The sequence below is a fragment of the Acyrthosiphon pisum genome, chromosome A3 (assembly GCF_005508785.2).
Source record: "Acyrthosiphon pisum isolate AL4f chromosome A3, pea_aphid_22Mar2018_4r6ur, whole genome shotgun sequence".
Lineage (NCBI taxonomy): Eukaryota > Metazoa > Arthropoda > Insecta > Hemiptera > Aphididae > Acyrthosiphon > Acyrthosiphon pisum.
In genome coordinates this window covers 22,163,561-22,176,337 of record NC_042496.1, presented here as the reverse complement: position 1 = coordinate 22,176,337, position 12,777 = coordinate 22,163,561, and the positions used below count along the sequence as shown (strand labels likewise).

General features: G+C 29.7%; 2 protein-coding genes across 3 annotated transcripts in view; one reads left to right on the top strand and one right to left on the bottom strand.

Annotated features, from left to right (window-relative positions):
• Positions 1–12,777, bottom strand: part of LOC100161716 (tachykinin-like peptides receptor 99D) — a 272,402-nt gene that overhangs the window by 255,949 nt on the left and 3,676 nt on the right. The gene's annotated exons all lie outside the window — the stretch shown is intronic.
• On the top strand, positions 520–4,154 carry LOC100570549 (kelch-like protein 2). Its single transcript, XM_003241262.4, has 5 exons — positions 520–1,043; positions 1,214–1,298; positions 1,374–1,470; positions 3,234–3,426; positions 3,512–4,154. The coding sequence occupies exons 2-5, from the start codon at positions 1,267–1,269 to the stop codon at positions 3,688–3,690; spliced, it is 501 nt and encodes a 166-aa protein (XP_003241310.1). The 5' UTR covers positions 520–1,043; positions 1,214–1,266; the 3' UTR covers positions 3,691–4,154.

The window sequence follows — 12,777 nt, the reverse complement described above, 5'->3', positions numbered from 1 at the left end:
TAATATAGTGACCGGCCGCTCGTAATCTACTGTACAGCAGAGCGACATCCACTTGCCCACATTTTTATTTTTTTTTATGATTATCATTTAACTTTTCTATATCGTGGAAACGTGGACCATGATTTATCATTTATATTTTTTACCAAATTCATAGGTACTACGACTATGAAATTAATAGTTTTTTTTACTTATCATGTAGTTATCTCTATCATCAAATATTGAAATCAATGATTGAAATATGTCGGAGTAATTTAATACAATATCGGTATGGTTTGGAGTAATTGATATCGAAGCGATAATGACAATGAAAATATTTTTTCGGAGTAATACAATGTCGTGGTAGTAGATAGTCGTAGCACTGGTGTTATCCCGTGCGGACATTTATTCACCGTCTTGTTTACCCACGTTATCATTTTGCCACGTACGCGTTTTCCATTCGTTCTTCACCGCCGCGCGACCATCTTCGTCGTCGTCGAATATCGTCTCAATCCGAGCGTCACGAGTGCGCGTTCATAATATAATCATATTATTCGACGTCGTGTCCGCTCGCGTTATCATTACGCCGCGTACGCGTTTTCCGTTCCGTCCTTCGCCGTCGTGCAAATACATAACCTGCCGACGGTCGCGTCGACATAATAACAATTCGGGTGCCTATTACGAGTGCGATATTCACCGTCTTGTTTACCTACGTTATCATTACGCCGCGTACGCGTTTTCCGTTCCGTCTTCAAATATATCGATCTGAGCGAGGATCTGAGCGTTACGTGTGCTCGTATTATCCGACGTCGTGTTCGCTTACGTTATTATAACGCCGCGTACTCGTTTTGTACGTGCATCGTTTGCCGCCGCGCAAGTACGTTCCCTTCAGACTGTCGCGACGCGATATTCATCCTGAACGGCCATACGAGTGTGCGTCCCTTTTGCAGTCGTAACGACTAACCGTTCTGGCGATACGAGTGAGCGATTTTCCCTTGTCGTTCGTGCAAACATTATCGATCGACAGTCATAATACACTCACTGACGATTTCACCTGCAAGTTGCTGGTAGGTACTAGGTACTAACCATGACTTGGTCGGTTTTCGAGTACTGCTAAATATATAGCAGTACTATTAAAAACACGCGAATTGAAAATTGTCCCCTGACATCACCGAACAAAAATACCTTACCTATATAATTTTAATTTTTTTAAGAGTATATTTGAATATTGTTATAGGTAGTGCTAAAACATCCAAGCCCTGGACTTCATAAATATAGGTACAACTTAAAATGCAACATGTCAACATTCAACAAAACTTTACGTATGAAATATTCTTTATGATAATGGTACTTTATGGAAAGTATATAATATATTGTTGTTATATTTTGATTCTTAGACATGTGGTTGAAGCTGATGAATTTCTATCGCTATCATCTGAACAGTTAGTTAGGTTGATCCCCAGTGATGAGCTTACGGTGCTATCCGAAGAAAAAGTAAGCAAACCAAAATTGATTATTCTTTTAATTTAGTATTAAGGATTGAAATATTAAACTTAACTACTTTCATATATAGTATAATTTTTTTTTATTTAGAACCCAGATGTGTGTGTTGTCTCTTAAAAATATATATATGAGACACAAAGGATGTCTTAAAAAATTATATTTTAATGACCTAAATACTTGAAAAAACACTTCTAAAATTTGTATTTAATATTCAATTTTAAAACTGGTTAGGTTAGGTTAGATAGGTTAGGTATTTAAAAAGTTTGTGATAGCCAGGTAAAATCAAATCAATATTTATATGGGTGATTGTAAACTCTCCCGATTTTAATGGCATGTAAACTCTCCCGGGTCTTCTTCAGTACTACTAAGCTAGAGGAGCATGGGGACATTATTTGTATAACAGAGTTGGCAACAAAATAATTCTGTTAATAATAAAAATCATTGTTGCTGTGAGCTATAATATATTATAGTCAAAATACTACTTTTTATGGTAATTGAAACACACTGATTTCAAAAAACTTAAGGTATAAATAATTAATATTTAAATACAATTGATAGAAAAATGTTAAATAACATTCACAATCTCTGCTGTTAAGGCAATTTATAGAGTAGTATAACGGATAGTATCCGTTTACTTTAAACAATACAAGTATAATGAACATAATAACATAGCTAGTCAATATGAAAGTATATGAGCTATAATTAACATAATAACATAGGTGGTAAGGGGTGGCACTAAAAAGGGTAGATAATCATCACAATATTTTATATAGGTTATGACCAATTTATAAATATATGGATCACTGGACAGTAAAACTAATCGAGTATAATATTATAAGAAACCAAATTAAAAACCACAAGCCGTGTATCTAATGACAGGGTGTGGGGGCTTGCTCTTCACATAAGTAGATATATGTGCATATATTCAAAAACAGAAAACAGGACGTGAGTGCAACAGATAATTGACGGTTCGTGGAATCATCATTATGATTATGTTTACACGCAGTACACAGGACACAGATAACGTGTCAACACATTATGGATAAGTCAATGGACCGGGGGGTAGGTAGGAGAGCCTAGGCCCTTTTAAAGCAGACCAGAGATGGTCTGTATTCAGACGTGTTCACTCCATTGCACTACAAGCACCTTCACAAACTTTGTGTAATAATCTTATAATTTGGACTTAGTCGAATTATTGAAGTATATTTTAACAAACCACATAGTAACATTTCACCTGTCTATAAATCTATTTATCAACTACCTTATCATCATCTTCATTATCAACAAAACGGTCTTGCTACCTGCAAACTTAATATTCAAGTAGTCACCTGAACTACGAGAATAGTACAGTAGCAATAACATTTAAAACAACTCGAGAGAGTTTACACATTTCGTTCAGATAAACATAAAGTTTACCCGGGAGAGTTTACACATTTCCTTCAGGTGAACATAGATTGACCCGGAAGAGTACCATACAATCAGGAGAGTTCACCAACGCCCATTTATGTTAATATTCAAACCTGTATTTTTTTAATGTTCATTGTAAAAAGTAAACATGTAAATTCTGAATCAGTGAAAATAAACTCAACCAAAGTTTTTACCGTGAGGACTAGTTATTACAGTTAACAGCATGACATATACCTATCGATAAATTTAAAATTAAGAACTGACTTAGCTACGTACACGATGCTCCAAAAGAACATTCACTAGTGATTTACATCAATGCCCTATTTTAAGTTTATTTATTTTTGTAGGTATTTGAATGTATGGTTTGTTGGGTAAAGCATGACTCAGATTCTAGAAAATGTATTTTAGCCCAATTGTTGGATCATGTTCGTTTACTATTAACATCGGAATCAGGAACTCTAAAAAGTGTAGAAGCATACAGACCAAATACAGGAGTTTGGACTACAATAGCAGACATGCATTTGCCTCGAAAAAATCTAGGTAATTAGTCGTGTAACAATTCAAAATTATTTTATGAAACGATGAATTTGAAAAGTACTACATTTAAATTAATATGTTAATATAGGTGTCGTTGAATTTGAAAGATTATTGTATGCAGTCAGTGGACGTGACGGATTATCTATTTTGGATCCTGTAGAGTTGTACAATCCCATCATAAATACTTGGACCATGCTAGGAGCGTCAATGAATGTACCACGGTGTTATGGGGAAGCAGTAGCCATTGATAGACCATCTAATATTTAAAATGTGTTAGCATAGTACATGATTTTACAAACATCCTACAGACATAAACTTGAAAAAAAAAATGTATACTATAGATCTATCAAATAATTTATAAAGTTAACAAATAGATGCATATTTATTTTAATATTTATAAAAAAATATTGTATTTATATTGTTTTTTGAAAAATAGAGAATGCTCATTGCGCAAGGTGTATATTTAAATTTGTACTACAAGTTACAACATAGTATAGGTAATATTTATTGTCAGTTTTAAATATTTAATTTAATATTTGATGTATTTTTTTTTTTTTTAATTTTATTTTAAGATAACTGGCTTATCAAAATATGCTTATTTTAGTTCCAGTCCATAACGGATGGAAACTAAGAAACTGTAAAATCGTACTCGTACAATTTTTAGGTAGCGTATCACTATTATTTTAATAACATAAGAAAAAGTAGAAAATATAATGTGATTGTTTTGAAAATTTGGGGAATTTTTAATTTTGCACCTACCAACTAGATACTTATTTACTGACAGAAAACACACTGAGATTAAAGATCAAAGCATTTTTTTCAATTAATTTTCATGTATAGAGACACAAAAAAAATAAAAACATACCTACACTGTAAAATCAATCATATCTATACATTTATCGCTCCGCTCAGAATCTAAAATGAATTAATACTAATTTTTCTACCAGGATCATCGTTCATTATGTAAACTTCCAAAAATATATTTCAAGTTCAAATTCGTAGATAGGTAGGTAGGTACATCATACAATACATCCCAATTAATTTGATTGTTGAATTTATCAGCATATTAATATATAAAAACAATAACTATTACACTTATTTATCATTTTGATATTGATTATTTCTTGTATAGCCTTTTATAGCTTATTATAGCTTTACCTTTAACTTATCTTCCCCGCAATAACACTATAATGATATAAGTACTTAAAAAGATTTCCATTTCATTTTTTTTTATCATTAAAAAATATCGTTTAATGTTACGTGCCGCAGTATGTCGATTAACTCCATTTTCAACAAACATTACAATTATTAATATATTAATTTCAAATATATCCATTATTTAGTCACCATCCACAGAATCTCGATAAATCGGAGTGCATTACAAACGCTTTTAATGTCATTTAAAACGACTGCGCTACTTCATAATTTATTACCAATTATTATAGTCCAATATTTATATTTTATAGTTTCTATATCGGTGTCGTCAGGTAAAATTAATTTACTCTCATAATTGAAATATCGAATTTGGAAAACTCGGAAAATCGTTATAATATGAACCATTATATTTTTTCAATGTACAATTTGTGTTTTTTTTAAGCAAATAATCGTGTGGGCCGTGTACTAAATAAGTTTATTTCCTCCTTACAGATTGGATTCAAGTATATTTAAACTTTAAGTTACGTCCGCGAGAAATCGAATTTGTTCGCATCGGAATTAAAATGTTTTTCATTTCTCGAAATTCAGCTTTTTGTTTGTGGGTAAACAATTTAAATTCTTCACGAAGAGAAAACAATCTTCTTATAAGACTTTGTATATCAGTTTGATTGGTACAATGGTATATAATAATATCCCGCATCCGGTATCGCACCTATTTTGTCTGTGTGACGGGTTATTCATTAAAAATAAAAAATATAATTATTTTCTTGAATGAAATTTTTCAAAATATATTGCCTCTTGCCCATCAACACCTGATTAAATGTCTAATAACGATTTATCCTCAAACCATTTTTGTTATATTATTATTATGCAATAAGCATTCATCGTGGAACCTTAAAACATTTCACCATTACTTAAATTGTCACTTTACATATTAAATTTTATTTTTAACGTTCATTTAGACTCATTTCAAGCCACAATATTAAATATTAGAATTTCAAATGTATGATGTATCAAAGTTATTTTTAAAAATTTTGATAACATTGTTTATTTGTCAAAAAGCTTGAAATCGCAATACAAAGTCCCTCATACGTTTGAAGTATAGCAATTTATATTTATTGTGATTTGAAGTTTTAATTTTTACGAATCAGAATATTTATAAGAATATAAAGATCAATAACGGTTGTTCCTAGTATTTTTGTTATTATGTTGTAATTAAAAGAAAAGTAATAGTTTGACTTGAAACTTTTCTTATTATACGTATATTATTATTTTCTATTCACAATGAAATTTCCCAAATATTTAAACTAATTTTGAGCTATTTATGTACCACAAAAATATTTACACCATCCTACGGTACGTGGTATTGACTGAAGTTAGGTAATAACAATATAATAATTAATTATAAAATATGTGTGATATTTTTGTCAAATTTCCAAGAATCAACATCAATCCCGTACTATTCGTAATGAAAATTCAGAAATAAATTACTTGGAAATATATAGTACCTACCTAGTATATAAATAAATAATAAAATATACTTAGAAATTACCGTCTTCAATCAGAATCGTTTTTCGCAAGCAATATTATTATGATTTATCGTTTAATTCAAATTTAACACATCCATTAGGTATACTGCAGTGAACTACTCGATAACGTGGTATGGTATAGGTACCTACACTCGAAACCTACTGTACAGCAGAGTGACTTACTGGCTTTATTTCCTCGTAGTTTTATGATGATCATGGATAACCCAACGAGTAACTCCACCTCCCCCCGCATAATTCAATAATAAAATTACAAAATAAATAATATTGCTTTTAAACACGAACTTCTGATATACACATTTTATTTGCCCATACCTCTATTGTGCATGTTCGCATCCTTTGTGACTTTCGTCTATGTATGGAACTTTATTCGATCGCATCGATGGTTCTATACAATAATAATAACCGTCATAATTAATTATCGTATTTCTCGACCGAAGTGTATAACATTATTTTACGATTTTTACCTATATATAGCTATTAAATCTATGAAATGTATAAGTAGTAGCAGCCAGAGACTATTCGATGAACGAATAATATTAGAAATCACTATATTTCATCAAGACATCGAATTGAAGACGTAGGTACCGTTTTAGTAATGTAGAATTGAATATGCCAAATTATTTGATTGGCCTGGCTATATATCAATATTTATTGGCTATATTTCATCTTCATCTCATCAATTGCGTATGGAAGCCGGAAACTTAGGTGTGCAGGTGTGCCCTGTACCTTAATAATCGTTCCATCGTTTGCAGAGTTATGAACTTTTTAGTCATTGTTACTGTCTAAAAAATCAGACTATTATGACTGACTGATCGATGAATTTTGTAAATTTTGTAAATTTTTGTTATGTGTATAATGACAGTAGAGGTAGTCGTGTTAAACGTATTACAATTAATTGGATAAATCTTTATTCTTAACGTAGGACATAAGATAGAATATAAATAACAATGCATTTAAATTTTAAACAAGCAATTATCGTAATTTGATAAGTTAATAGTTATGTATAAACAATCTATTCCCCATGTCTATATATGTAGGTAGGTACCTACCATGAATTCGGTTACCTTCAGGCTACAGTAAAATAAATTAGTAGATGAATACAACATAATATTATATTGAGAATGAATTTTAGAAAACCTCTTTATGTAAGTAATTGCATTTTTAAAAGAAAAAATATACTGACTACAAAATAGATAGATACTCTGTAGCATAAAACTTATATTTACTTTTTTACTTACTTTAAGTCCTTAAATCAATAATAATATGTTGTTTTTATCGGTGCATGGATCTTAATACTGTTTTAGGTATATAATATTAAACAACTTTTATATTTCATTTTTCACATATATCTATAGGTATATTATATTAAACACATATCCCATAATGTATAAAAGATCGTATGTACATAAAAATCGCGTATTATAAATATGAATGCCGATGAATTATTTTAATTTATATATGTACCTACCTACTATTTATTGGCGAAATGTAATCCCTTACACAAATTGCTGCCGCTCAAACAGCTTATTTAGAAGATGAGTTACGTCATAATATAGTAAATGTGCGTTCAGATCAAAACCAATTTATTATTACTTTAATATAGTAAATTAATTTTTGATTTATCAAACTCAATAAATATAGAATATTATCCCGGTAATCTCATAGGCGTTAATATTGACATTTTAAAGCTATAGTTATGAGCACTTTAAAATTGTAATATTTTATAATATTGACATACCTACGTGTTTATAGCTAACTTTAAAATTTAAAATATCAGTAAAAGCCTATTAAATACTCCGGATAATATACTTAATCTTAAGTCTAATAACAAGTCAATTAACTCCAACATTAAAGCTAAAAATGCAAATGTTATTAGGTGCTGAACACAAATTCACTTTGTGACAGCTCAAAGAGAGAACAAATAAGACCCTCCTAACTTATCTTATGTCTGCGCGAGTGGTGCAACGATAGGAGACATCCAAATAAAAGTTATATATCAATATGTATATATTATTGTTTTACGTATCTGCGTTGAAGTCGCTTCATCACATATATTCTTATATCATTAGGTATTCCGGAAATGCATGTTATGCTTTACCAGTATTGTACTATTCCGATATATTATATAATTATTTCTACAGATATACAATAAAATAACACGTGCGTATACATTATCATTAAATGGTTTTCAACTGTTCATTATACATATGGTAGGTATACTATGTTAATGCGCTGCTGCTTCCTCACTCGAGTAATTAATTTTATCAAATATATCTCTTTAATTCGTACTGTAATTATATGTGCTTATAACACCTATATAGAATCTAGGTGTTATTTACGTTTCACGATTAATCACGAGCATAGGCGCAAATTGACTAAAATTTTTGGGGGCACTCAAGCGCGCCCCCTCCCTATAGGCCATATTGCTTAGTACCACAGAATATAAAAATTAGTACTAATTATTAGATTTTGAACTGGGGGGACTTTACCGACATTTGGTGGGGACTAAGTCTCTCAAGCCCCCCCCCCCCTATTTGCGCAAATGATCACGAGTAACAACAATAATAAACGTGAAAAAATTACTAATTAATTCTTCATATTTAATTAACGTCTTTGAGCCGTAACGTTTAATAATGTCTACCCTATATCTACCTACGTAATTTATTAATTTACCAAACAATATTTTAAGAAAAAAAAACAAATTTCTACATTTTTTTCATCTAAATATACATAAACATATAAATATATATTTGCGTGTGTGTGTGGAAGCTGTCAAGATTTCACTAGTTTAGATTATTTTTACACGAATAAGACGAGTATAGACGCACTGAACAAAAATTTGTAAATTCCACTAGAGTATTGCGTGATTATTATTTGTATAAGATAAATACATTGATGTACTTATACAAAACCACAAACAGATTATAATGTATCGTTGATTTTTTTAGATAATTAATCACGGCCAGGTCAATTGGAGAAATGGCTAATCGACATTCGTCTAACTACGTTTATCAGCAGATGTCTCCGGAAAGAGAGGAACCAAAACCGAAATCCCAACGAAAGGCTCTGTAATCTGATTTTTTTTATAACACAACGTATACTATGCTCTTGCTGAAATTGTAAACAATAATAGTGGTTGTTCTGCACACAACAAAAATAACATCTAACCCGGTGCAGGTAATATTATCCCCACACACATGTACCTATAGTTAATTAATGTATAGGTACACCATATAAAACTTAAAAGCAAAAAGTGTGTAAAACCAATGTAATATTATTTCGTTAACGCTGAAACTTTATTCTATTAAAATTGTAATTTACAATCAGACTTGAAATAATAATAAAACCCGTGTTAGTGCGATATAATAATGTAACACCGGTTATGCGAAATAGAATCGTCGTGCAACATTACGTCCTGTTTAACATGCACAATGTCTATTGTTCACTTATAAAATAAATAATACTATTGTACAGCTCAATACACGTCTTAAAAACAATACCAATAGGTATAAAAAAAAATTGTATATTACTATAGGATAATGGTCGTACCATTAAACGCGTTATTTTGACTTTTGAGTAATATCCGTTTCCGTTACTAATCCTAAACTTTCTGATTAGTGAAAAAAACTTGACAAAAAACTCGATTAGACGCGTCATTTTTATGCAAATATATTTTAAATCCATTACGATGAACTATAGAGTAAGAATAGTACTTCTCATACTAAGAACTAACACAGCAGAATATTACATTTATAATTTTCAAGATCATTCGACGCAAAAAAATATCTAAGAGTACAATTTAACATATCAAATGTATAAATTTCGTTTTCAATCAGATGGTTTATTAATCGTTTGTAAACTAATTTCAAACTCTGAAACGTGCTGTTCTACGCGTGGCTGTTATTTTTTTGTTTATGACAAAAACGATATTGTAAATAAATCGATTAGCTTAAAATATGGATAGGCAATCATGGCATATCGAACTACTTTTACCTTAGGAGCAAAGATTCCTAGATACTACCCACCCATTTTATTTTGATATACCCACTTACAAAAATGGAATGAATATCATGTTCACAACCGGTAGGTAGCTAGGTACCAACATTTGAAATTGATTTATCAGGACTCATAAACTCTCAAACTATATAATTTAACACATTTTCCAACTTTGTAAGTATCTACACAAATGGTTTAAAGCAAAATATAAAATCACAAAAAGCCATGTAGAATACCTAATATACAATTAGTTGAATTCCTATGAAAAAACACAAATAAGTTAATGTACCGTTCCATGGGGTTCCGCCATTGGGTGACTTCCCCCTCCCGTCAATCAAACCACATCAAATGTACTTATTGTATAACGTGTAAATACAAATTTTAAATATAAATGTTTGTTCGATAAAAAAAAAAAGTTAATGCACTATACCCAGATGATAGGTACCTACTGATTTTATACCGTCTTAAATCTCACGTCCATTTAAATAATTTTTTTAAAATAGCACATTTTGTTATTAGTTTATAACAGTTTGTTATTAGTTATCAGACCTACGCAAAACATATTTTAAAGATTAATTTAATTTTTTTTTTTTTCAAACAAGCACCTATATAAACTAAATCTATTTTAACACTCAACGACTATAACACGTATCTAAGTCCTAAACCCGTCTGGTTTCATAAGTATATTTAAAATTGTAGCTTTAAGTACTGTTTGTCAACTAAAATTAATTACTATTAGTGCTATTCCTCCATATTATAGCATATACATCGTAGAATAGCATTTCAACAATCTTATTACAAAACCAGTGCAAATTCCGACCAACGCATAGAATATATATCACATTTGATGCGCTAGGAATGTGCATAATAGTACGTTATAGTTGTAACTTTAAAACAAAACGAAATTTTAAGCAATTTACTGTATTTCGTTAAGTCTATTGTACGGCATAACTCGCGCCACGAACTCGGCGTCACATGAAGCCACAGCCCAATTAAAATATTCATAATAATATAACCTGCGTAAGCACGCACCTCAGAACGTCGCACTCAATATAGTTAGGTAGGTAAGTTTGTACATCCATACAAGTTTACAATGTCTGTTGACATACCTATATATTTTGTATTGAATAACTGCATTGTGTTCAATGGTTTTCGCAATTTCATATTAACAAAAGCCTGTTCAACAATTAATAATCCCAAAACTATATTATATAGACACTATATAATAATATAACAACAACAACTAGGAAGGTAACATCTATAATATATATTATAATATAACGATCGACCTACTCATTATTGGGAGATTTCGATATGAATTATTATTCTCTAATTTTGTTGAACAATATATTTAAATACCTACGCGTACCTAATATCAATAACGTCTGAAAGGAAATAAATTAACATAACCACCACAGAATCCCTAATTCTGTGATAACACCAATAGATTTTCCATTTTAACTGATAAATTCACATTGAAAGCATGTGATAACTTTTGAAAAGTGCAGAAAATAAACAATCTATCTAATGCATCTTAGTAATAATTAATGTTTAATAGGTTTCCATTCAATATGAACATTTAAAGTTATTAACGACTATATTCATTTACAACAATTATTGTAATGAAAATCTATGCATTTTTTAAAATATTGATTAATTAATTAGTATAATATTATTCATTTAATAGTGACAAGCAAATATAAAAATACTAAAATAATATTACATAACATATTATACATTATAATAATTATTATATCAGTCAGTCATTAAAAACAATTTACAAATTAAATACATTTTGTATTGATTTTTTTAAATATTTTAAGCAAGCACGATTGTAGTAGGTACTACTTTACAAGAATTTTTTTAAATACTTGTTTAACAACAACAAAAAATACTGTTTAACAATTATTGATTTATCATAATAAAATTCGTTTAATGCAAAAAGTATATTTTAGATTTTAACGTAGTTAAAATGGTGTTGAATAATTACGTATTTAACCACTCAAATTTCTAAATTGTTCTCAATTTAATTTCAAACGGCATAAGGACAAAAAATATCTATTTCTTGTAATTTTTACAAAAGTGTAATGTATAAACTTTTTTTGATGTTCATATTTTAAACTTAAATATTATACGCGCATAAATTGATTGCTTAGATGATTAATTTATGTGCTTATAAATAAGATATTTAATATCTTAGCTTTATCAATAATCAAAGAATCTAAGACTACGGAACAAATGAACAATGTAATATTACTATTATTCAATTGACAATAACCATCAGTTTATTTTACCGATTTAGTCTAATATGAATCCTGTACAAGTGCAGTTGAAAATAAAATGCACATTAACAAGTACAATTAATATTCAGAATAGCCTGCATAAATGCATAATAATATGTGCATATTTGCCGTTTGAGCGTGTCCGTTAATTATTATAAAAGGTGGATACATAATATTTAAGAAGAAATAAATATTTTTTTTAAAACCCAAACCCTGCGTCGTTATAACTGATTTTTTTAAATAATAATCATAATAATAATAATATTTATTTGGCCATTAAAAACAATTAAACATGCAATGTAATAGTAACAATGTTACACAAAAACATGATAATTACTAAAATAGTAACTGATTATATAATAACAGAAGTA

Excerpts from the sequence above, each read along its gene's own strand:
- LOC100570549 (XM_003241262.4), top strand. The coding sequence starts at position 1,267 with ATGCAACATGTCAACATTCAACAAAACTTTAC. Across the intron at positions 1,299-1,373 it reads AACATTCAACAAAACTTTAC|ACATGTGGTTGAAGCTGATG; the intron begins GTATGAAATATT and ends TTTGATTCTTAG. Across the intron at positions 3,427-3,511 it reads TTTGCCTCGAAAAAATCTAG|GTGTCGTTGAATTTGAAAGA; the intron begins GTAATTAGTCGT and ends ATGTTAATATAG.